The sequence below is a fragment of the Salmo trutta genome, chromosome 9 (genome assembly GCF_901001165.1).
Source record: "Salmo trutta chromosome 9, fSalTru1.1, whole genome shotgun sequence".
NCBI classification, from domain to species: Eukaryota; Metazoa; Chordata; class Actinopteri; order Salmoniformes; family Salmonidae; genus Salmo; species Salmo trutta.
Window position 1 is genome coordinate 43,556,148 of NC_042965.1, and position 26,631 is coordinate 43,582,778.

A 26,631-nucleotide genomic window follows, 5' to 3' on the forward strand; every position below is an offset into this window, starting at 1 on the left:
CATCTTTCTCTCTCTTTCTGTTCGGGCCTTGATCTGTTCTTATGGGGGTGACCCTTAACTCGACATGGTGTAATTGTGTACGTTCGGTATTTAGCGGCGTGGGCTGTGGCCACAACAATAGCCCAGTTTAGGAATAAACCTGTGTTCTAACCTGCACACCTGAAGTCCGTCTCTTTTCCTTTTATGACCCAGCCGGGTCATTACAGTACTTTAACATAGCATTTTATTCAACATTCTGGCATGTAGAGGTGGTGAATGGAAACTTTACCGATTCAAACGCTCATTCCCGAAGTCGAATTTTATGCAATTCAATTTCTGGTTTCCGGGAAATTTTGAATGCAACCAGATACCACACAATTGAAATGTAATCATTGATAATCAACTCCAATTATACGAATAACGTTTCCTCTCTGAAACACAATAGGCTATTAAAAATGATCTACCAGATCACTTGCTCAGTGTTTTTACGGTCAACTAAATAAAGCCTCTAAATGTGAGGGATAAATGGGGTAAATGCCAAAGGAAGGAGAGACTAGAGGTACAGTTTGACTTGTAAATGTACAGACACTATAGTGCTGCTGTGATGCCTACAGGTTGTGACTGCGGTATTGGCACTTGTCGTCCATGCGTAACTGTAGTGGATCTATTCAGTGTAGTGTAATCTGTGTACTCCCCATAATCACAGCCATGCGTAACTGTCGCGGATCTATTCAGTGTAGTGTAATCTGTGTACTCCCCATAATCACAGCCATGCGTAACTGTCGCGGATCTATTCAGTGTAGTGTAATCTGTGTACTCCCCATAATCACAGCCATGCGTAACTGTAGCGGATCTATTCAGTGTAGTGTAATCTGTGTACTCACCATAATCCCAGCCATGCGTAACTGTAGCGGATCTATTCAGTGTAGTGTAATCTGTGTACTCACCATAATCCCAGCCATGCGTAACTGTAGCGGATCTATTCAGTGTAGTGTAATCTGTGTACTCACCATAATCCCAGCCATGCGTAACTGTAGCGGATCTATTCAGTGTAGTGTAATCTGTGTACTCCCCATAATCACAGCCATGCGTGGGCGGATCACATGGTGGCATTGTTGCTTTTCAGAGACCGCTCATAAAATAGTTTAAAAGACAACGTGAGGCTACTACAAATTCATTCATGAATTCTTCGCCACGCCTTTAAAACGTAAAGAAATTGTGCTCGACCAATTGCAAGCGTTTGAATCCTCACATAGCGCTCTGCCGATGATCAGACGACTAAAGGAGAAACTATTTAAATCTCTAATGAACAACTTGACTCCAGGTCACTCAACTCTCACTGCTCTCAGGCGCACACGGACCACAGTCTCGCTGATACTTGGCTCATTGGACATAAACTCACTGAACACACGAATAACTGTTAAAGAGTCGGCGATTATCTTTACATCTGTTTGCGTGAGAAAGAAATGAAAAATATCACTTTTTCTTTGTGGATTGTCCTACTTTGTGAAATTTCGCTCTTTGCATCGGGAGTGGAAGACAACGAACTTTTCAAAGGTAAGAAATAAATCTAATCCGATTATTTCATTGACACTTAACAGCAAAACCCAGGGTTTCCCATACTGGTTCCTCGGACCCCTAGGGGTGCACGTTTTTGGTTTTTGCTTAACACTACACAGCTGATTGAACTAGTCATCAAGCTGAGATCATTTGAATCAGCTGTGTAGTGTTAGGACCAGTACCAAACGTGCTCCGCTTGGCGGTACCTCTGAGTTTGGGGAAAACTGGCATAGCCTATTCGGAAAGCCTACATTTAAATATTAGGCTATCCACTACAAGAATGAGTCAAGGGGAATATGCTACACACAATGAGCAAAGGATCATTCAGACAAGAAGCAGGTTTACTGGAAAGCCCAGAGTTAATTTTTAATTTAACCCATTAGCACAGCATAGCATGTTTGGGGTTTGATTGCATTGATCGTATGAGGACCAAGTGGTGAGATAATGGAGACCGGGAAGAGCGGGAATGGATTTTCATGTGAGATACGTGTCCTTGATGTGCTCGTGATGTGGCGCAAAAGCCGGACTAGACGTCACATCTCGTGGTTCCACTTGGAATGTAGATTTAATTTTTTTTTCTTCCGATGACTCCGTTTTACCCAGAACCGCAGTGCCCCGCCGGGGTTGTTGGCTTGTGATTACAGATTTGTAGAAATCAAAATAATCATATTTGCTTTCATCTTCAAATGGCCATAATTATTCCACTGTATCCTTTTCCGGAGAACAAATACGAACGAACTTGGCAGTCAAGCTTAAAATCTTTTTATATTTTATCCTGAATACAGTATTTTCCTTGTTGAGACGAGTAACGTCTATCAGTTTTCCTCTGCTGGTATTTCGGGTGTCAAGGCCATATGGACAGAAGTGCAGAGGAGTTCTGCCGTGCCGAGATATTTCAATATAGTAGGCAGCTGGCTTTGTCTGTACAGCCACCTGATACTGTCACAGAGTAGTTGTAACCTACAATACATTTCTACATTTGTATACACTGTCTGTGCAATAGTAGCAGGTTGCCTTCACAAAGGATTGCCAAAGGCTGCTTCTCAGTAACCCCCCCCCCCCCATGTGCACTAAACTCCACACATAGGATAGATGATAAACGGGGGAATGAAAAGCACAGGTCTTGATAAGTATCCCTATATTGCTTTCACCAGTCTGGTGCTGTGAATGGGAGAAGAACCAAGGAAACACTGAGGCACCTTTTTAATATGCCAGCTCTTTTTACCTCCAATGCCAGGGAACAGCGACGTTGTGGCATGGGCATAAAATTATGCTAAATTCTTTCTGTGATGAGAAATTAATTTACAATGCTATATCTAACCCGTTCTTTTCTAATATTGTCCTGTGGCGCCGATACATTGATGGTAGTCTGGAGGGGCACAGAGGAGGATTTGAGTATATTTGTGTTGTACGCAAACTCGACTAATCCCCATTTATCATTTACAGAAGTGCATTGCATTTCCTGTCAATCTCCTCTACCTCGCTATTTTTACAGGCGAGAGCTTGAAACAACTATTTTTCGCAAACCTCTGTGGGAACAAGCTCCTAACATGCTGACTAGACTGGGCGTGCACTCGTCTGCTATTGCGCACATGTAGATTTTTGTCCACCCACACCAGACGGGATCAGGACACTCATGCTGACCACAAAATAAATGTAAACATGCATGTTATTCAATCATTGCATCCACACTGCTCACACGAGTCTGCGTAGCCAGGCGCTAAACTAGAACTTGGTTTTATTTGTGACACTTGATGAGCTCCAAGTCCCACCTCTACCATCTCCTCATGGGTTTTTAGGAGCATATACCCACGTGGGTGATTGAAAGATGAACTGAGGTCCACACTCCAGTCCAGTTGGTGGTGGTAATGCACCTTAAAGTTGGTTTCCAACCGACATATAAAGTCCAAAGAAGAAGCGTGGCGGAGGAGAGATTACTACTAGAAACAAACTCGGTTTACCCCTTTTATCTGTGGATTGTCAGAGGACCTTGTGCATTTCAGGTAAAATAACAACCCAATGTTTATATCCCAGGACAAATTAGCTAGGAACATCAAGCTAGCTAGCTAAATTGCAATACATGTTTAATGCTTTCCCACCTGTCCCCAAGTTTTTTTTTAATATAGTTGGTTCAGAGTTCGTTTTGATATTTCAACATGTGTGTCCTGATTCGTGTCTGGTGTGGGTCAAAATCAGCATGCACGCTATGGCGCACGTGGTCAGTGTAGTCGGCATGTTAGGCTTCTTATTATGGCTTCGAATCCGATCCAAACGTTGAACTAGCGCTAGATGGCGCGTCAGCAAGATGAAACATTGAATCGAGAGAGACAAGACAATGGTTGAGTGAGCCGAGGACCAGTCCCGCGAGCACAGGCCAGTCAAGAACACAAATTAATCTTGAGCGCATGCAAAATGTCTGAGCAAGCAGAACATCATTGGCACAGATAAAATGTCAAACGTTACATATAACTGTAAGCAAAGAAACGTGATTAAAACAAGTGGTTGCATGCATTCAATTGTCCACCAGCAGTAGTCGTTTGTCATTGTCATAGCTAGCCAGGTTGAGCAGTAAGTGCCAAACGACTTGGGAAACCCAGCTGTATGATAAATAAATTCTAATATGTATACTATACCTTGAGTTGAGTGGAATATACTTGCTAAACTTAGCTAGCCTATTACTTGTTAACCACCAAAGCGGACTGCCTGCTCACGCAAACTCCATAAAGAGTCCACTAATTGCTGGAAGGAACCAATATTTAGGGGATTAAGTCCAGGGAAGGACGCATCACATGAGGGATTTTGAATTACAGTACCATTCAAAAGTTTAGACACCTACTCATTCAAGGGTTTTGTTTTTACTATTTTTTTACATTGTAGAATAATAGTGAAGACATCAACTATGAAATAACACACATGGAATCATGTAGTAACAAAGGGTTATATTTGAGATTCTTCAAAGTAGCCACCCTTTGCATTGACAGCTTTGCACACTCTTGGCTTTCTCTTAACCACCTTCAACTTCACGTGAGCCTACCAGATGAGCTAAATGCCTTTTATGCTCGCTTTGAGGCAAGCAACACTGAAGCATACACGAGAGCACCAGCTGTTCTGGACGACTGTGATAACGTTCTCGGTAGCCGATGTCCGCAAGACCTTTTAAACAGGTCTAACATTCACAAAGCCGCAGGGCCAGATGGATTACCAGGACGCGTACTCAACGCATGCACGGACCAACAGGCAAATGTCTTCACTGACATTTTCACCCTCCCTGTGAGTCTGTAATACCTTCATGTTTTAAGCTGACTACAATAGTCCCTGTGCCTATGGAAGCGACGTTATCCTGCCTAAATGATTACTGCCCTGTAGCCCTCACGTCGGTAGCCATGAAGTGTTTTGAAAGGCTGGTCATGGCTCACATCAACAGCATCCTCCTGGATACCCTAGACCCACTCCAATTTGCATACCGCCCCAACCGATCCACAGATGATGCAATCTCTATTGCACTCCACACTGCCCTTTCCCCCCCGAACAAAAGGAACACGTGAGAATGCTGTTCATTGACTACAGCTCAGTATTCAACACCATAGCGCCCTCAAAGCTCATTGTTAAGGACCCTGGGACTAAACGCCTCCCTCTGCAACTGGATCCTGAACTTCCTGACGGGCCGCCCCCAGGTGGTAAGAATAGGCAGCAACACGTCTGCCACGCTGATCCTTAACACTGGTGACCTTCAGGGTGTGTACTTAGTCCCCTCGTGTACTCCCTGTTCACCCACGACTGCGTGGCCAAACACGACTCCAAATCCAAGTTTGCTGATGACACAACATATCACTGGGGCCAAGCATCCTGCCATCCAGGACCTATATAATAGGTGATGTCAGAGGAAAGCCCATAAAATTGTCAGACTCCAGCCACCCGAGTCATATACTGTTTTCTCTGCTACCGCGCAGCATGCGGTACTGGAGCGCCAAGTCTAGAACCAAAAGGCTCCTCAACAGCTTCTACTCCTGAACTGTTAATCAAATGGCCACTGGACTATTACATTGACCACCCCCCATTTGTTTTGTACACACTGTTTATCTATGCCTAGTCACTTCACCCTTACCTACATGTACAAATTACCACAACTAACCCCCGCACACTGACTCGGTACCCCCTGTATATAGCCTCGTTAGTTAGTTTATTTGGTAAGTATCTTCTAAACTCTTCTTGAGCAGCACTGTTGGTTAAGGGCTTGTAATTAAGCATTTCACAGTAAGGTCTAAAAATATATATATATATATATATATATATATATATATATATATATATTCGTTTTTTTCTTCCCCAGTTCATTTGACAAATAAAGTCAAGTGTCACCAGTAAAGCACCATCACACCTCCTCCATGCTTCACGGTGGGAACCACACATGCAGAGATCATCCGTTCACCTACTCTGCATCTCACAAAGACACGGCGGTTTTAAGCCAAAATTTCCAATTTGGACTCATCAAACTAAAGGACCGATTTCCACTTGTCTAATGTCAATTGCTTCTTTCTTGGCACAAGCAAGTCTTATTGGATTCCATTAGTAGTGGTTTCTTTGCAATAATTCGACCCCATGAAGTCCTGATTTCACGCTGTCTCCTCTGAACAGTTTGTCTGTTACTTGAATTCTGTGAAGCATTTATTTGGGCTGCAATTTCTGAGGCTGGTAACTCTCTAATGGACTTATCCTCTGCAGTAGAGGTAACTCTGGGTCTTCGTTTCCTGTGGCAGTCCTCATGAGAGCCAGTTTCATCATAGCGCTTGATGGCTTTTGCAATTGCACAACTTTTCAAAGTTATTAATTTTCTGGATTGACTGACCATGTCTTAAGGTAATGCTGGACTATCATTTCTCTTTGCTTATTTGAGCTGTTCTTGCCATAATAGGGACTTGGTCTCTTACCAAAAATGGTTATGTTCTATTTACTTGAGGTCGACCGATTTAATCGGAATGGCCGATTTATTTATTTTTTTAAATTTATTTTAAATTAGGGCCGATTTCAAGGTTTCATAACAATCGGAAATCGGTATTTTTGGACGCCGACATATTTTTTTTAATAGACCTTTTATTTAACTAGGCAAGTCAGTTAACACATTCTTATTTTCAATGACGGCCTAGGAACGGTGGGTTAACTTCCTTGTTCAGGGGCAGAAAGACGATTTTTACCTTGTCAGCACAGGGATTCAATCTTGCAACCTTACGGTTAACTAGTCCAATGCTCTAACCACCTGCTTTACTTTGCACTCCACGAGGTTATGCGAATGCAGTAAGATGCCAAGGTAAGTTGCTAGCTAGCATTAAACTTATCTTATAAAAATCAATCATAATCACTAGTTAACTACACATGGTTGACGATATTACTAGTTTATCTAGCCTGTCCTGCGTTGCATATAATCGCTTAGGTACACGTTGCTCCAACCATACACATCAATGCCTTTCTTAAAATCAATAAACAGAAGTATATATTTTTAAACCTGCATATTTAGCTAAATGAAATCCAGGTTAGCAGGCAATATTAACCAGGTGAAATTGTCATTTTGCGTTCATTGCATGCAGTCAGGGTATATGCAACACTTTGGGTAATTTGTCAGAATTTTACCTAATTATGACCATAACACTGAAGGTTGTGCAATGTAACAGGAATAACGTTTTGTTTTCGAGATGATAGTCTCTGGATTCGACCATATTAATGGCCTAAGGCTCGTTTTTGTGTTATGTTATAATTAAGTCTATGATTTAATAGAGCAGTCTAACTGAGCGGTGGTAGGCAGCAGCAGGCTCGTAAGCGTTCATTCAAACAGCACTTTCGTGCGTTTGCCAGCAGCCCTTCGCAATGCATTGCGCTGTTTATGACTTCAAGCCTGTCAACTCCCAAGATTAGTCTGGTGTAACCGATGTGAAATGGCTGGCTAGTTAGCGGGGTGCGCGCTAATAGCGTTTCAAACGTCACTCGCTCTGAGACTTGGAGTAGTTGTTCCCCTTGCTCTGCATGGGTAACGCTGCTTCGAGGGTGGCTGTTGTCGATGTGTTCCTGGTTTGAGCCCAGGTAGGAGCGAGGAGAGGGACGGAAGCTATACTGTTACACTGGCAATACTAAAGTGCCTGTAAGAACATCCAATAGTCAAAGGTATATGAAATACAAATCGTATAGAGAGAAATAGTCCTATAATAACTACAACCTAAAACATCTTACCTGGGAATATTGAAGACTCGTGTTAAAAGGAACCACCAGCTTTCATATGTTCTCATGTTCTGAGCAAGGAACTTACATGTTAGCTTTTTTACATGGCACATATTGCACTTTTACTTTCTTCTCCAACACTTTGTTTTTGCATTATTTAAATCAAATTGAACATGTTTCATTTATTTGAGGCTAAATTGATTTTATTGATGTATTATTTTAACTTAATATAAGTGTTCATTCAGTATTGTTGTAATTATCATTATTACAACTAAATAAAAAAATCGGTCGGTGTTTTTATTTTATTTTTTAAAAACCGGTATCGTTTTTTTTGGTCCTCCAATCGGTATTGGCGTTGAAAAATCATAATTGGTCGACCTCTACTATTTACCACCCCTACCTTGTCACAACACAAATGATTGGCTTAAAACTCATTAAGAAGGAAATGAATTTCACATTCACTTTTAACAAGGCTCACCTGTTAATTGAAATGCATTCCAGGTGACTACCTCATGAAGCTGGTTGAGAGAATACTAAGTGTGCAAGCTGACATCAAGGCAAAGGGTGGCTAATTTGCAGAATCTCAAATGTTTTTTGGGGGGCGGTTACTACATGATTCAATGTTTTGAATGTCTTAATTTTTCTACAATGTAGAAAATAGTAAAAATAAAGTGTCAATCTTTTTACTGGTACTGTATATGAAGGCACAAAGGGAAGAAACTGCTACCATTCATTGAGTACATAATCAGTCCCCAATAATGCAATGTAAACTGACAAACCAGATAACATGAGTTTAGCATGTCAGAATCAGATTTATTTGCCAAATACTTTTGCATTTACAGAAATTTGACTGTGAATTGGTGCTGCCACAAACAAAATATATAGATGCAGAATTTCCACAGATCCAGATATAGTATGAACACTAAGCTGCAGGTAACCTAGTAGGTTACTGGCACAACGCTATTAACTAAAGGTTAATGTGGGAAAAATCTGTGTCCTTGAATGAAGCACTTAACCCTAATTGCTCTGGATAAGAGTGTCTGCTAAATGACCAATTTTGAAACAAACCAAGCTAAATTATGCTGGAAGATATGTGCAGTTTTGGGATGACGGTGTAGGTTAAATAATGCGATGTCCATGGATGAGAGAACCAGGTGGACTGTTCATTTACCATGGCACATGGGAATTAACTGTTCAAGTAGTGGGGGGTTTTTGTCGCACTTGACCTGAACTGTTTGCCTGAGGAGAATCTTTGGAAGGGGTCTACGGGTATCTTTACTGCAAGCTTCCTTGCCCTGGAGTCGTACAGGACCTCAATAGAAGGCAGGTGGCAGCCAATGGCCCACTCAGCAGACCGGACAATCCGTTGCAATGATGGTGAGGATTGGACTTTATGGTTAATTTAGAATTGAATCGGTTCCTTTGGAGGATCGAACAACTGGAATGAGGAGTTCAATTGGAGTTTAAATGTTTTAGCATCTTAATGTTGCGTTTGAGGCAGCAGTCCATTTTTAAGACTGCTGTATCGATAGATAATAATTTCGCCAAATAAGTGATCAGATGTGGGCCTTGACTGAGCCCAGCTGTGGGGCAATTCCATGGGAGGAGTGATGCTGACACTCTGATGCACAGGTGCTATCCTATAGGTTCATGAAGTCTACTATACAGTGTCTCTATGACAGTAATCATCCTAAACCTCTCAAACGCAATATTCCTAGACTAATACGAAACTGCAGCAAATCAAATGATTGAGACATAAAGCTGAAATAATGAGGTGCCTCGGAAAACGGCTCATAAACGAGTACGATTGATTGACTGGTAGAACCGCCCTCCTCACAATAAAGACATGTGAGATCTGCTAGGGGTGAATACAACCCGTCTGCAGGGAAGATAAGTGTGATCATCATACACTGGCACATTCTCCAGTGAACCTCCCCCCTTTGCTTGTAGACTTTGCGCCTAACCCTCTCCTGATTTATGCTTTAGGAAGGTTGGTAATATCAGACATCGTGACGGGCAGTGTGCTCTTGAATCTGGCACTTGCCCCCCTCTACCTGGATCCCAGGTCCCTCCTAATGGTTTCTACCCCTGTGGTCATTGTACACGTTGTTCCAACTCACGTTCGGGTAAAGAATACAAGATTTAAAATGTTAAGTAAATTATAGTACAACACGTTTACATGCCGACGTTTACATTGTTAGGAAGAAACACTAGCTCAAATTAATAACAGCTGAACACCAATGGCCATTTGCACCCAAAATCTGGTCTATGCAATTGCACGGCATTACGTGAATGTCAATCAAGGCTCAGCCTCTACTTTGAAATGTTGAATGTTTCTCTTTCCTCCAGAGGTGGCTTTTGTTTACTATGTGAACCTAGCTAGTAGTTGCTTCTGGACTTCATAAATCTATGTTTAGGAAATTGTTCGAGGCACTTTGGCTCGACTGCTTAGATGGCTAATCATTCAGATCCTGTCTTTTTTGTTGTTGTAAATACTTAAATATATATTTCTGAGTAGCCAGAAGAAACCCCCCCCCCCCCTGATTGTGTTTAAAAAAAAAAAAAAAAGCTTTAAATAAATGTGAATGTTTGTGTAGGAATCTTGCATGATGATCATACTCTTGTTTTTGAGTTTTATTTTAACCTTTTATTTAACTAGGGAAGTCAGTTAAGAACTAATTCTTATTTACAATGACGGCCTAGGAACAGTGGTTAACGGCCTTGTTCAAGGTTCAGAACTACTTTTTTTTTTTCTCCACTTTCTTTTTACTACCTTGTCAGCTCTGGGGTTCGCTGTAGCAACCTTTTCGGTTACTGGCCCAACGCTCTAACCACTAGGCCGCCTGCCTCCCCCCTCTAACCACTAGGCCGCCTGCCTCCCCCCTCTAACCACTAGGCCGCCTGCCTCCCCCCTCTAACCACTAGGCCGCCTGCCTCCCCCCTCTAACCACTAGGCTACCAGCCGCCCCAATAACCTGTGTAGTTCCTGCTGCTACAACTGACAGTAATAAGATGTTTGATTGAAATGAGGGACACTCCCCATGTGAGGGTATATAGGTACCTCCCTACATGTTGTATTATTCAAGGCTCTGAAGGAGACTCCTGCTGAACTGTAAACCTAAGCTGGGCTGAAGTATCTTTTTCCATGCAGCTAGAGATGTTGCTCATCCTAATTGCCCCCCCCCCCCCCCCCCCCCCCCCCCTAGATGAGGAGTTTAAAGTGCTCTACGATGATGACGCGCTCCATGACCAGATCACATACAACATGAGGAAGAGCCTGAATCTAGACGTGGACGGCTGCATCCTTCTGCCTGGTGAGAAGAGGAGTCTGCAGGAGTGTGGCTTCAACGTCACAGCCAAGACCTTCTTCATCATCCACGGCTGGACGGTAAACAGAAGCGCACACACACTCTCCTTATCCCCTCTTCCACCTTTTTGTCGCAGGTTACTTTAGTGAGCCTTTTGCTGTGTTTTTTTTGTTAGGCTGAGGGTTGCTCTTCAAAGGGTTGTGTGTGTGTGTGTGTGTGTGTGTGTGTGTGTGTGTGTGTGTGTGTGTGTGTGTGTAAGTTTGAGGATCACCGACTTGCTCTCTCCTATACAGACGAGTGGGATGTTTGAGGGTTGGATGCAGAAGCTGGTGTCTGCCATGATGCAGCGAGAACCGGAGGCCAACGTGGTCATCGTTGACTGGATTCCCATGGCCCACCAGCTCTACCCCGACGCGGTCAACCACACCCACCAAGTTGGCCTCAGTGTCGCCACCACCATAAACTGGCTCCAGGTATATGTGTGTGTGTGTGTGATTTGATTGTTCAGCGGTCTACTACTTTGCAGTATCATTGAAGAGGGCTGTTGAATACATTGATCTTTCAAGCTTACATGTACTGACAGTGTTCATAAGACACTATAATGGGTGACGTGTTTTTCTCTCAGGGACATTTATCTAAATGATGTGGGACAGGGCCTCGTTTTACAGTTGCGATAACTTTAGTATTACGATCGTAGCGGCTGCATCGTTATTTAAGAGCCAACTTTAAAAAATGTGTTTACCAAACAATCACGTAGAGTTCGTTAAGTGCGTCGTTAGACCATGTGTCTACTGATGGGGGTGGAAAGAATAGCAACGCTGCTCTCGGATCAGACTTCTCCACTCAAATCTTACCTTAACATTATAATTATTCCACAATACTGACAATGGATCAGCTCCTAGAGAGATTACTTCCTATGGCTGCAAATATTGAGGTGGCTTATGATGCCCACCCCATAATAATACACTAAATTAGACTGGGAACACCTGAAACGTATTGAGGCTAAAATGAGACCGTAGCCTAGTGGCTACTGAATGCAGTCATCTCGGTTTTTATTTGAAAGCATAATTTTATCTTTACCTTGTTTTGTAACAATTGCAAATAATTTGGCAATTTTATTTTACCTTTTTTGTTATTTAACCTCTCTAATTTGGGGTACAACGCGATCCTGACCGCTAAATCACTTTGGAGGGAGTGACTTAAATAAATTGTGATACGACAGATTACATTTTTAGTTGAGCAAGAGAAGTGGCAACAAGGGAAAAGTGTTGGGGGGGGGGGGGGGGAATTAACCTTTCTAGGGTCGGCGGGACGAAATCGTCCCACCTACGTAACAGCCAGTGGAATCCTGCGGCGCGTTATTCAAATACCTTAGAAATGCTATTACTTCAATTTCTCAAACATATGACTATTTTACAGCATTTTAAAGACAAGACTCTCGTTAATCTAACCACACTGTCCGATTTCAAAAAGGCTTTACAACGAAAGCAAAACATTAGATTATGTCAGCAGAGTACCCAGCCAGAAATAATCAGACACCCATTTTTCAAGCTAGCATATAATGTCACAAAAACCCAAACCACAGCTAAATGCAGCACTAACCTTTGATCTTCATCAGATGACACTCCTAGGACATTATGTTATACAATACATGCATGTTTTGTTCAATCAAGTTCATATTTATATCAAAAAACAGCTTTTTACATTGGCATGTGACTTTCAGAACTAGCATACACCCGCAAACTTCCGGTGAATTTACAAAAAATCTACTATTACTAAATTACTCACGATAAACATTCACAAAAAGCATAATTATTTTAAGAATTATAGATACAGAACTCCTCTATGCACTCGATATGTCCGATTTTAAAATAGCTTTTCGATGAAAGCACATTTTGCAATATTCTAAGTAGGTAGCTAGCCCGTGATGGCTGGGATATTTAGACACCCAGCAAGTTTAGCACTCACCAAAGTCAGATTTACTATAAGAAAAATGTTATTACCTTTGCTGTTCTTCGTCAGAATGCACTCCCAGGACTTCTACTTCAATAACAAATGTTGGTTTGGTCCCAAATAATCCATAGTTATATCCAAACAGCGGCGTTTTGTTCTTGCGTTCAAGACACTATCCGAAAGGGTAAAGAATGGTGACGAGCACGACGCATTTCGTGACAAAACATTTTTAAATATTCCATTACCGTACTTCGAAGCATGTCAACCGCTGTTTAAAATCAATTTTTATGCCATTTTTCTCGTAAAAAAGCGATAATATTCCGACCGGGAATCTGTGTTTAGGTTCAAAGACGATAGAAAATAAAAACATGGGGTCGACACGTGCACGCGCCTCAGCCCATTGTCCTCTGATAGAGCACTTGCCAAAAGCGCTAATGTGTTTCAGCCTGGGGCTGGAATTACATCATTCAGCTTTTTCCCGCCTTCTGAGAGCCTATGGGAGCCGTAGGAAGTGTCACGTTACAGCAAAGATCCTCAGTCTTCAATAAACAGAGTCAAGAAGCTCAAGGAATGGTCAGACAGGCCACTTCCTGTAAGGAATCTTCTCATGTTTTTGCCTGCCATATGAGTTCTGTTATACTCACAGATACCATTCAAACAGTTTTAGAAACTTTAGGGTGTTTTCTATCCAAAGCCAATAATTATATGCATATTCTAGTTACTGGGCAGGAGTGGTAACCAGATTAAATCGGGTATGTTTTTTTATCCGGACGTGCAAATACTGCCCCCTATCCCCAACAGGTTAACTAGGCAAGTCAGTTAAGAACAAATTCTTATTTTCAATTGAGATGGCTCCAGTGTGCTAGAGAGCTGAGTATCCCTATAGCCTTCCAGTCCAGCCAGCTGACTACAGTAGTGGTGATTGGCTGGCTGGGAACATTTTTCTCAGGAACAGAACAGCTGGCAATGTTTTCAGGTGTTGGTGGGAAATCCTGGTATCCTGTGAATTCTAATGAGGGAGTTGTGGGTATTCTGTATTTTTTTTCCATTTGGTCATACGGGAACTCGCCAGATGCTCTTGGGGAAGAGTTGTCCTCTGTCTAGTTTGCAATGGGTATCGTTCTCATCACGAGTCAACTGCTGTGTGACCTAGTGTCTCTTCATTATGACTTCCACTAAGAGCAGAGACTGGGTGTGGTTCCAATCCCCTGTACTGCTTTCCTTTCTAGCTAATCTGTTCAGATGACTGAGGGGAAAGGAGGCTATTTAACAGTATTGGGACGCATTCTATGTCTCATTCAGGCCAGGCTCTCAGGCTCTGTCCCCTTAACAGGCCAGGACACCGCTGACACGCAAGCCCAGGGTTCAGGCTGTGGGTAAGAGGGTAGACTGCCTTCAGAGACAAGCAGAAGGTGGAAGTGGTTTTGCATGGAAGGGAGAGCGTGAATGTATTCTGATACCTCATTATCTCCACTGGGATTTGCTGGTGCCCAGGGAATGACTGACTGCTATTGGCTGAGGGCGTGTGTGTGTGTGGCAGCAGCTGATGTCGGTTGTCATGTATCCGATAGGAGGAACAGCAGCTGCCCCTGCAGAATGTGCACCTGATTGGCTACAGCTTGGGGGCCCATGTGGCAGGCTTCGCCGGAACGTCTGTACGAGGGACTATTGGCAGAATCACGGGTAAGTTGTGGGAGGTTTATGACCTCATTCACTGTTGCTCCTCAAGACTCTGAACAGGCAACGGTCTGAACCTTTTGGAACGGTGCCAATCCCCTTTAAATCAAACTCCATATAGTCAAGTGTGAAACCAAGCCTTAGCATCAACATGTCTTCATGGGGTGATGGATGTGGCCATAGTCACGGTGTATTGACTGTTAAACTGTGGCTGTATGCCTAATGGCTCTTAGACTCACCTCTCTTGTCCACCAAATGAGACATTCCTGTTTCTCTAATCTCTCCTATAGGTCTAGACCCGGCAGGACCCATGTTTGAGGGGGTGGGGGATGATAAGCGCCTCTCGTCGGGCGACGCTGACTTTGTGGACATCCTGCATACGTACACGCGCGAGGCGCTGGGTATGAGCATTGGGATCCAGCAGCCAATCGGAGACATTGACATCTACCCCAACGGAGGAGATGTGCAGCCGGGCTGCTCCCTGAGTGAGATGCTTACCGGTGCTGCTGGAGGAAGTGAGTGCCACACACAGGAGTGAGACAAACGAAGAAGTCACTGTCTAAAAGCATTGGATTGGTGTAGGCATAGGCTAGAGGGAGTTTCCATACACCCGTCATTTCCTTTGAAATCCATGAAGGGAAGTGAACAAGTGCACACTTTTGGAGGAAGGAGAGATTGTTGGGATGCGCCACTAAACACAGTGCTGTACTAAGTTTAACTGACTGGTATTGTCTGCTGTTGTCCTTTGGCCAGATGGGAGTTGGCTGTTGTCCGTTGGCTGCTTGTCATGTGATTGGTTAGCTGTTCCCCTGTTGCTTATCAGTGCTGTAAACTCTTTCCTCCTCAGGCTTCATGGATGTGATTAAGTGTGAACACGAGCGGGCTGTGCTCCTGTTTGTGGACTCGCTGATGAACAATGAGTACATGAGCCTTGCCTACCAGTGCACCGACCCCGAACGATTCAAGAAGGGCATCTGCCTGAGCTGCCGCAAGAACCGCTGTAACAACATTGGTTACAACGCCAAGAAGATGAGGAAGAGGAGCAACTGCAAGATGTACCTGAAGACCCGTGCTGCCACACCCTTTGGAGGTGAGCTGGGGATTATTTTAATTGTGTCTGTGTGTGTGTGTGTGTGTGTGTGTGTGGGGGGGGGGGACATATTGCCATGGTGCAAAGAAATGTGCAGTTTTATAATGCTGTTCACATTTTGCTATGTTCCCTCATCTGCATGGCTTGGTTTCCACCCGACAGATTTTCATGCAAATATTCTTACACATTGTTTTTATTCAAAATGTATTTTCCCACCAGAGTAGCGTTTTTCCATCAAATTGACTTGTGAATAAAAGGCTGTGAGTGACGACATGGTGCACATAGCTTGACCTTTTGTGGTTAATTTCCCATGTATCATGTCCCAACCCATTTTCAACTCTACTGGTGGCTGTTCTCACGCATGTGTGTGTAATATATAAATCAAATTATTTGTCACATGCGCTGAATACAACAGGTGTAAACCTAACTGAAGTGCTTGCAGTTTAAGAAAAATAAGAGTGAAGGAAAATATTTAATTAATAAATTGAAGTAGACTTGGCTCCGGTACCGCTTGCTGTGCGGTAGCAGAGAGAACAGTCTATGACTAGGGTGGCTGGAGTCGTTAAATTTTTAGGGCCTTCATCTGATACCGCCTAGTATAGAGATCCGGCTGCCAAGCAGTTTCCATACCGGGTGGTGATTTATAACCAGTCAGGATGCTCTCGATGGTGCAGCTGTAGAACCTTTTGAGGAGCCATGCTAAATCTTTTTCAGTCTCCTTTAGGGGAAGAGGCGTTGTCGTGCCCTCTTCTCGGCTGGGTGAACAAGGAGTACAGGAGGGGACTAGGCACACACCCCTGAGGGGCCCCCATGTTGAGGGTCAGAGTGGTGGATGTGTTGTTACCTACCCTTACCACCTGGGGGCGGCCTATCAAGAAGTCCAGGATCCTGTTACAGAGGGAGGTGTTTAATCCCAGGGTCCTTAGCTTTGTGATGAGCTGTGTGGGCACGAAGGGTTATTTTTTAATAACTAGGCAGGTCACTTAAGAACATTCTAATTTACAATGACTGCCTACACTATGTTGTTGAACACTGAGCTGTAGTCAATGAACAGCATTCTCACGTAGTTGTTCCTTTTTGTCCAGGTGTGAAAGGGCAGTGTGGAGTGCAATAGAGATTGCGTCATCTGTGGCGCTGTTGGTGCGGTATGTGAATTGGAGTTGGTCTGTTCCCAAACTTTTTAGTCCCGTACCCCTTCAAACAGTCAACCTCCAGCTACGTACCCCCTTCTAGCACCAGGGTCAGTGCACTCTCAAATGTTTTGTTTTTTTGCCATTGAATGCCTGCCACACACTATACAATGCATTTATTAAATATAAGACTGAGGTCTGTCACAACCCAGCTCATGGGAAGTGACAGCTCTTATAGGACCAGGGTGCAAATAATCATTTTGCTCTTTATTTAGCCATCTTACACACAACCTTATTTGTTCATCAAAAATGGTGAATAACTCACCACAGGTTAATGAGACGGTGTACTTGAAAGGATACCCGTCACTCTGCAATGTTGTATTTAGTTTTCATGCTAGTGAGGGCTGAGAATCCACTCTCACATAGGTACGTGGTTACAAAGGGCATCAGTGTCTTAATTTTCCAAGGCAAGAAACTCTGAGTACAGCCCTATCCAGAAATCTGGCAGTGGCTTCTGATTTAATTCAATTTTCACAGAACCACTTGTTTCGATGAGGCTCTTGTTCAGATAGTGGTAAATGGACTGGCGGCAGGGCATGAAGGGGATAACGAATCTAGTTTGTCGTCCGTTTCGGGAAAGTAATTGCCCACCCACCTCACTCGGGTGCTTCGCTATATCACATTCGACATTGTCCGTAAGCTTGAGTTCACTTGCACGCAAATCATGATGATGTAAAGACCTGTTGTCCTTGTTAATGCAGACAGAAAAGAGCTCCAACTTCTTAGCCTTAATTTTGTACAACACATTGAATATAGTTGCAGAGTCCCTGTAATCCTAGATTCAGGTCATTCAGGTGAGGGGAAAAAACATCACCGAGAGGCCAGTTGTGAGAAACGCATCATGCAAGCGGTCAGACAAGTGAATTAGGGTCAGTAAGCTTTACGCTTGTCTCTCAATAAAAAAAAAAGTGTCAATACTTTGCCCCTTGATAACTGGCGCACTTCTGTATATTGTAAAAGCGTTACATGGTCGCTGCCCATATCATTGCATAATGCAGAAAATACACGAGAGTTCAGGGACCTTGCTTTAACAAAGTTAAACATTTTTCACTGTAGTGTCCAAAACGCCTGACAGCTTGAAAGACATTCCCTTGGCAGCAAGAGCCTCTCGGTGGATGCTGCAGTGTACCCAACTGCTTGTACGTGCGTTACCACTCCACTATGTCTCCCTGTCATGGCTTTTGCGCCATCAGTACAGATACCAACACATCATGACTACAAGTCCATTTGATGTCACAAAGCTGTCCAATACTTTAAACATCCTCATGTTGTCCTGTTTTCCAGTGGTTTGCCGAGGATGTCTTCCTTAATTGACCCCCCCCCCCCCCCCCTCATAAAGGTAATGGACATGTACCAGGCCCGCAACATCTGACTCATCCGGCTGTAACACATATAATTCACTGGCTTGTATGCTAAGCAGTTATTGTTTCAAAACGTCTCCTGCCATGTCACTGTGTCGTGAAACAGTGTTTGATGAAGAAATTGTCAAGTTTTTTTGGGGGGCTTTTTCCCCCAGCATTATTTAACTAGGCTAGTCCCAGCCATATCCACGACAGCAGGAATAATTAAGTCCTACACAATAGTATGTCGCTTGCCTGTCCTAGCCACTCGGTAGCTCACCATATCAGACACTTCTAGCCCCTTCTTATTAATGGTATCTGTTGCTTTTATACATGTCTTACTACTCGAATGTCTTAATTCTCGCTGAAATCTCTTGTGCCTAATATATATTTTTTGACTCGATCAGGAACAGGTGGAAAATGTCAGTGAAGAACCTTGCAAGTAGGTCAGCGCATGCTCTGAGTAAAAGTCTTGGTAATCCGTCTGGCCCTGCGTCTTTGAATGTTGACCTGGTTTAAGTCTTACTTTCATCGGCTACCGAGAGTGATCCCTGTCTTCCGGGACAGCTGGTGCTCTCATGCGTGTTGCTTGCCTTGACGCATGCATAAAGTTATTTAGCTCATCTGGTCTTGTTGCTCGTAGCTGGGCTTCTCTTTGTAGTCCGTAATAGTTTGCAAGCCCTGCCATATCTTATGAGCATCAGAGCTGGTGTAGTAGGATTGACTCTTAGTCCTGTTTGATGGTTCGTTGGAGGGCATAGCGGGATTTCTCATAAGCTTACGGTTTAGAGCCCTGCTCCTTGAAAGTGGCAACTCTACCCTTTTTAGCTCAGTGTGGATGTTTATATAAATAAAAGATTCCAGAAGTTTCCCCATACGCACAAAGGTTATTTCTCTCCAATTTTGGTCACAAATTTGTTTCGATCCCTGTTACTGAGAATTTCCCGGGGACAATAAAAGCCCACTCTAAAATGTGCACTTTTGTCACACAACACAATGCCACAGATGTCTCTATTTTTGAGGGAGTGCGCAAATTGGCATGCTGACTGCAGGCATGTTCACCAGATCTGTTGCTAGGTTATTTTAAATGTTCCTTTCTCTACTATAAGCCGCCTCCAATGTCGTTTTTAGAGAATTTGATAGTAAATCCAACCGGCCTCAAAACCGCAGATCACGACGCCAGCCCAGGACCTCCACATCCGTCTTCACCTGCGGGATCATCTGAGACCCGGACTGCTGATGGAACTGTGGGTAATTTCTTCACGAACGGTCTCAGGGGGAAACTCCTCTGCGTGCTCATCGTCCTCACCAGGGTCTTGACCAGACTACAGTTCGCCCATGTAATTGACTTCAGTGGGCAAATGCTCACTTTTGATGGACACTGGTACGCTCTTCGTGGATGAATCCCAGTTTCAACTGTACCGGGCAGACTGCATGTACGGAATTGTGTGGGCAAGCAATTTGCTGATGTCAACATTGATCAGAGTGCGTCATGGTGTGGTTATGGGCAGGCATAAGTTAGATGACACAATTTGACATTTTGATCATTCTGAATGCAGAGATACCGTGACAAGATCCTGAGGCCCATTGTCGTGCCATTCATCTGCCACCGTCACCTCATATTTCAGCATCCATGTCACAAGGATCTGTACACAATTCCTGGAAGATGAAAAATGTCCCAGTTCTTCCATGGCCTGCATACTCAACAGACAGGTCACCCATTGAGCATGTTTGGGATGCTTTGGCTCGACGTGTAGGACTGCGTGTTCCTGCCAATATCCAGAAACGTCACACAGCCATTGAAGAGGAGTGGGACAACATTCCACAGGCCACAATCAACAGCCTGATCAACTCTATGTGAAGGAGATGTGTCGAATGGTGGTCACACCAGATACTGACTGGTTTTCAGATTTTTCGCCCCTACCTTTTTTAAGGGGTTTGGGTGTGTGTGTGTGTGACCAACCGACGCATATCTGTATTCCCAGTCGCATGAAATCCATAAATTAGGGCTTAATGAATATTATTCCAGTTGACTGATGTCCTCTATGAACTCTAATTCAGTAAAATCTTTGAAATGGTTGCACTTTTGTTCAATGTGCAAAAAAATGTCAATAGAAAAACGAGATGTAGCTAGTTTGCTGTCATTCCTGCTTCAGTTTGAAGTGATTGTATTGGCTAGCTCCTCTGAATAGTAACCTGGCTAGGAAGCCAGGTGAATTTGCCCATTAGATCATTGTTATAGAAAACAGCTTAAACAAACAAATGTCACTACTTTTCGGTTATTCTGGCTGCACTGTTTGATGTGACAGTTAGCAGATGTTTTCTGGCTAGCAAGCGAGGGATTAGAATGTTGCCAGCCATCATTGCAACGGAACATTTAGACCGGACGCCTAGGTGGCATCCATAGATTTATAACAAGACCTAACTTGTCTCTGGCAAGTGAACGAACAGGTGGCTAGGGTAGCAACCCTAGATTTGGTTCAGGACTATCTTGTGGAAGGATGAAATGGTATAAATACATGCGTGTTTTAAAAAAAATAAAAAAAATAAAAATTCTTTTGAATATGTTAAAGTGATGCCTTGTGAACATGTGTTTTTGGAGGATATATTGCCACAGTTTCTTTACTTCGTCTCGGGCTTAACACTTAACTTAACACCAATATCCTCCAGACACCGGCTTCTCGGGCGTGTGTATATAACGCACCTTATTAGTACTTGACCAGTAGCCAAGCGATAATCTCTGAACCTTTTTTTTTTTTTTTAATTTATGACCCAGTCACACCTTGCAGTCATAAAGCTACTGTATGGCTCCTGTTTATGCCCCTGCCCTGTGATATCTATTTTGCCTTGTGCGTTTGTCCATCCTAGGCATCCATTATCAGATGAAGATGCACGTGTTCAACAGAAAGCACGCTGATGATGCTGACCCAACTTTCCACGTCAAGCTGTATGGAGCTCACCATGACACCGATGACCTGCATGTCGACCTGTGAGTACCGCTGCACTCTACTCAGTGGCAGGTAGCCTAGCGTTTTGGGCCTGATTTAGACTTAGGAAATGTACGCCTTTCCTACGCACTTAGTAGTTGGTATTCAGACTTGCCTTATGCAGGTTTGTAAATAAGCTTTCCTTGTGCACACTGAATACATTTAATTCAACCTCTGAAAACCCTCCCACTTGCTGGCAAACAGATTTTCTATGGGTTGTCATTCAATAGGGTTTTCAGTACATTTATCTAATGCCAGCCCTTTAAATACGGTGTACTTAAAAAAAACAAAATGATTAGAATTGCTGACACTTACTAGAATGCATGGACATATTTGTCTGTCTTCAGCTCCAACTCAATAGTAGCTATTTTTTTAGGTTAGGAAAGTATGAATCATAAGAAATAATAAAAATAAACTTTACGCACCAAAATAGTGGTTGAGTCGTCCTGAAAATTGTCATATTCAAGTTCAATCTATGAAATATTGGAAGATGAGCAGTGTACAATAGGGGTTGACCAGTAATAATCCTCAGTGATCACGGAACTGTTTTGACGGCGGTCCTGTTGCGCTCCAGGTTTAAACCGCTACATATGGTCTTCATTCCATAATGATTCCAATAGGCTACATGTCCCAAATTCTTGCGCAACTTGTGATGCGTTAGCCTAATACGATCCACTAATGCTAGTGACCCTCAGGAACAACTACACCAACATGACAGACGAAAGGTGAATGGAATTGTGGGCTTCAAATTGAAGGAAAAGAACGTGACAGTTGTACTTGTACGTGGGTATTACTTACGGTGGCTAACGTTTAACACGATACAACTCTGCAGGTTTTATAGAAGCCTAGTTTGAGTCTCCAAATTTCACCCGGGCAAATTCAGAATAACGGCACCTATTTATTTATTTTTTTATATTTAAAAAAAAAAATAATAGCCTAATTCACACCACGTTGAGGAGATTTTCAGTTTGCTTCCAAAAGACTGGTTTCACATTTGTCTCCAGGGATCATAAGGAAAATAATCTAAAACAATTGCTATGTGTATTTCCACCAGCGGAGGCTGCTGAGGGGAGGACAGCTCATAATAATGGCTGGAACGGAGCGAATGGAAGGACATGAAACCATGTGTCGGCTGAATTTGATACTATTCCGAGCCCATCCTCCCCGACTCAAGTTACCAACCTCCTCCTGTGACTCTCGATCCCCTTCTCCAAATGGATTACTCATTTACCTTATCAATTTATAAAGTACAGTGCATTTAGATTTACAACAGGAGTTGTTAACCTCTCTCGGGTATGTGGGACGAAATCGTCCCACCTAGTCAACAGCCAGTGGAATCGAGTGGCGCGATATTCAAAAACCTTAATGCTATAACTTCAATTTCTCAAACATATGACTATTTTACACCATTTTAAAGACAAGGCTCTCGTTAATCTAACCACATTGTCCGATTTCAAAAAGGCTTTACAACGAAAGCAAAACATTAGAATGTCAGGAGAGTACCCAGCCAGAAATAATCACTCACCCATTTTTCAAGCATATATGTCACAAAAACCACAGCTAAATGCAGCACTAACCTTTGATCTTCATCAGATGACACTCCTAGGACATTATGTTATACAATACATGCATGTTTTGTTCAATCAAGTTCATATTTATATCAAAAACCAGCTTTTTACATTAGCATGTGACGTTCAGAACTAGCATACCCACCGAAACTTCCGGTGAATTTACTAAATTACTCACGATAAACGTTCACAAAATACATTAACAATTATTTTAAGAATAATAGATACCGAACTCCTTTATCCAATCGCGGTGTCAGATTTTAAAATAGCTTTTCGGCAAAAGCACATTTTGCAATATTCTGAGTAGATAGCCCGGCATCACAGGTAGCTAATTTGACACCCACCAAGTTTGGCGTTCACTTAACTCAGATTTACTATAAGAAAAATGTTATTACCTTTTGGTGTTCGTCAGAATGCACTCCCAGGACTTCTACTTCAACCACAAATGTTGTTTTGGTTCAAAATAATCCATAGTTATGTTCAAATATCCTCTGTTTTGTCCGTGCGTTCAGGTCCCTATCTGAACGGTGACGCGCGGACGCATGTCGTGGCAAAAAATTTCAAAATATTCCATTACCGTACTTCGAAGCATGTCAAACGCTGTTTAAAATCAATTTTTATGCGATTTTTCTCCTAAAATAGCAATAATATTCCAACCGGGAGACGTTTTCGTCCAAAGACTGAAAGAAGAAAAAGCTGTCTTCACGTGCACGCGCGCACCCGTGTCATTGTTCTCAGATCAACCACTTTCCAAATGCGCTACTGTTTTTCAGCCAGGGACTGCAGAGTCATCATTCCCCGTTCTGGTGCCTTCTGAGAGCCTATGGGAGCCTTAGAAAATGTCACGTTACAGCAGAGGTCCTCTGTTTTCGATAAAGAGGCTATAGAAGGCCATGAAATTTTCAGAGGGCACATCCTGTATAGCATCTTCTCAGGTTTTGGCCTGCCATATGAGTTCTGTTATACTCGGACACCATTCAATCAGTTTTAGAAACTTTAGGGTGTTTTCTATCCAAATCAAACAATTGTATGCATATTCTAGTTTCTGGGCAGGAGTAATAACCAGATTAAATCGGGTACGTTTTTTTTTTTATCCGGACGTGAAAATACTGCCCCCTACCCAAGAGAGGTTAAGTGATGCTGAATACAGCATCGACACTGCCACGCCTTTAATTTCTTTGTTCTCCACCACACGAATAGTGAATGGTGGTTATAGTAGTACTAGAATTTTATAGAGACCAGTATAACAAGGGAAGTAGCTTATTTTTACGTTCACTTAACTCTGGTCGGAATTCACCCACTTAGAGCTTTTTGGCCAGTAACCAAAAGGTTGCTAGTGTAACCGATGTGAAATGGCTAGTTAGTTAGCGGTGGTGCGCGCTAATAGCATTTCAATCAGTGACGTCACTCGCTCTGAGACCTGAAGTGGTTGTTCCCCTTGCGTTGCAAGGGCCGCGGCTTTTGTGGCGCGATGGGTAACGATGCTTCGGTGGGTGTCAGTTGTTGCTGTGTGCAAGGTTCCCTGGTTCGAGCCCGGGTTGGGGCGAAGAGAGGGACGGAACCTACACTGTTACACTAGTTCAAATACCCAAGCCGAAAAGGAGAAAATTCGGTGCTCTTGCGCCAGACCCTTAACCCAAGTTGCTCCAGGGTTGCTATTGATAGTGGCTGATCCTGGCCGTGAGCCTTTGGGATATTCAAAAAACACATTTTCCAATTCACACTTATGTGAAATGGGGCAAATATAAACACTACTACTGTACTCGTGTATAAAGAAACTAAACACTTGAGTTGTCCTAATAAACTGAAGTGTAATGGAAATTTTAACTGTATCTAGACGATGACCTGATTGTGATTGTCCTTCTCCCCCTCCAGTCCAAACAAAGTGGGTCTGAACCTGACCAACACCTTCCTGGTCTTCAACGAGGACGACATCGGGGATCTACTGAAGATCCGTCTGAGCTGGGAGGGGGCGACTGAGTCGCTAGGGTCCTTCTGGAAGAACATGAAGAAGTCTTTCTGGTCCTGGAACAGCAATGGCACGCCCATCAACCAGGTGCTGGAGGTCCGTAGGATCCGTGTCAAGTGTGGAGAAACGCAGAAGAAGTAAGTTCAGAAGAAGAAAGCGGTGGCCATCTTGTTTTTTCTCCCCCCCACATACCATTCAATGAGTGGTTGGTTCTGTAGAATTAATAGAATGGAAAAGGAGTTCAGAATTGGGGTTTACATTCTAGTAATTGTATTTCTATGGTTGGTTCGCCAAGCAGAGTCGGCTGTCTTTTTGATTTGGTAATACTCAATCTTTGTTTAAAAATCAGGAAATGTAGTCATTTAGTTTTGTATCAACTGCATCTTGCTGTTAGACATTCACTTTTTTATATTTTCACTTTATGAAGTGGGATTTGGTTGGTTTTAGCATATTATCTGCTGCTCGGTGTTATCGGTTCCTTGTTTCACCTATTGGCTTGTGTAGGTTCACATTCTGTGCCCAGGACCCCTCAGTGACTGAGATCTCTCCAGGACAGGTTATCACATACATCAAGTGTCGTGATGGCTGGGAGGTCAAACCAAGTAAAAAAAGGTACAGCCCATTCACTTAGTGTAGAGTTCCCTAACAACATTGTATTATTTTAAACCATTAGACGAGGTCCTGAGATGAATGGATACATGTCTTGTCAATCCAGTATATTAACCGGTCCTCTTGCTTTGACAGATTGCATAACTTATAAAGATTCAGCACTTCATCAATCAACGCACCAATGCCATGGGGACCTGAAGGCGGAAGGAATGTCGGTGAGGACCGCCTTTTCTTCATCTGAGCACTTTGATTGGAGGAGTGATGAGCACACGGTGGGAGGCCTTGGACTTGGGATGCACCTGGATGTTTACTGATGGTCACATGACTCTGGGCTCTGGCCAATGGGACGCCGGGATGCTTCACGTGCTGTCTATCAGGATCTGAGAATTCCCGGAGTGTTTCTTTGTACGGACGGACTGTTCAACGGTTGTTATCCATCGGACATTTTTTTTCCCCCCAACAAACCTAGTCTCTTTACTGTATATTTGTATTAATTTTCTGAAATAAAAGCACTGCAAGACCATGGTTATTTATCAATCCCAACCACACCCTGTACTGAAGCACATTATTTGAATAATTTCCTCTGAGATGCAGTGTCTGTGTGGTTGAGTGGTTATCTTTTGCATGTGTGAATGTGTTTGCATGTAGTGTATGTGTGGCGTGCCTATTGGCTAGAGCGAGCTCAATGTGACTACACTGTAAAACTGAAGGACGTGACTGGGCTACATGCACTTGATCTTTCACTGTGTTTGTAGGGTTGCAAAATTCCCAAAGTTTTCCTGAAATCTTGGTTGGACGATTGCGGATTTGTTAGTCTCTTTTGGTGTCCGGTGATCTTCCAACTGGTATTTTGGGGAAATGTAACAAATTTTGTTACCCTACTTCCGTGCAATGTGTTATTTCGATGTACCACATCTGTTTATGTATATAATGTACAATGTAAATGTTTTTTTGGAAAATAAATGACTTTGTAATTCTTTTTTTGGTGTTATTCTTCGGCTGGATGACCAAGGACCTAAAAGGCTGTTCCTTTGGCTCATCCTCAAAGTATAGATTAGTTGAAATTACTGCAGAAGTTTCATGTTTTGATGTCTGGTTTTACTTGCAGATTAGCTTAGTACTTTAAGTATGACACTTATGTTGCACTAACTTATGTCCAAAAATCACATCATTCCCAGATGTTCAGTGAGCACG

At 43.0% G+C, this 26,631-nt stretch overlaps 1 protein-coding gene across 2 annotated transcripts; it reads left to right on the plus strand.

Moving 5' to 3' along the window:
* Positions 1-1,116: 1,116 nt before the first annotated feature.
* LOC115200621 (endothelial lipase) lies at positions 1,117-26,416 on the plus strand. Of its 2 annotated transcripts, none has more exons than XM_029763812.1 (10): positions 1,117-1,536; positions 10,953-11,134; positions 11,348-11,527; positions 14,579-14,690; positions 14,975-15,199; positions 15,532-15,774; positions 21,173-21,293; positions 24,735-24,965; positions 25,380-25,440; positions 25,573-26,416. In XM_029763812.1, exons 1-9 carry the CDS (start codon positions 1,446-1,448, stop codon positions 25,408-25,410), a joined length of 1,416 nt encoding a protein of 471 aa, XP_029619672.1. In that variant the 5' UTR covers positions 1,117-1,445; the 3' UTR covers positions 25,411-25,440; positions 25,573-26,416. The 2 variants fall into 2 exon arrangements, with proteins under 2 accessions (XP_029619672.1, XP_029619671.1); XM_029763811.1 differs by having other exon boundaries at positions 1,119-1,536; positions 25,333-25,440.
* Positions 26,417-26,631: the final 215 nt, after the last annotated feature.

Coding starts and splice junctions, on each gene's coding strand:
- LOC115200621 (XM_029763811.1), top strand. CDS start 1,446: ATGAAAAATATCACTTTTTCTTTGTGGATTGTCCTACTTTGTGAAATT. Junction 11,135..11,347: donor TCATCATCCACGGCTGGACG/GTAAACAGAAGC, acceptor TCTCCTATACAG/ACGAGTGGGATGTTTGAGGG. Junction 15,200..15,531: donor TACCGGTGCTGCTGGAGGAA/GTGAGTGCCACA, acceptor TTTCCTCCTCAG/GCTTCATGGATGTGATTAAG.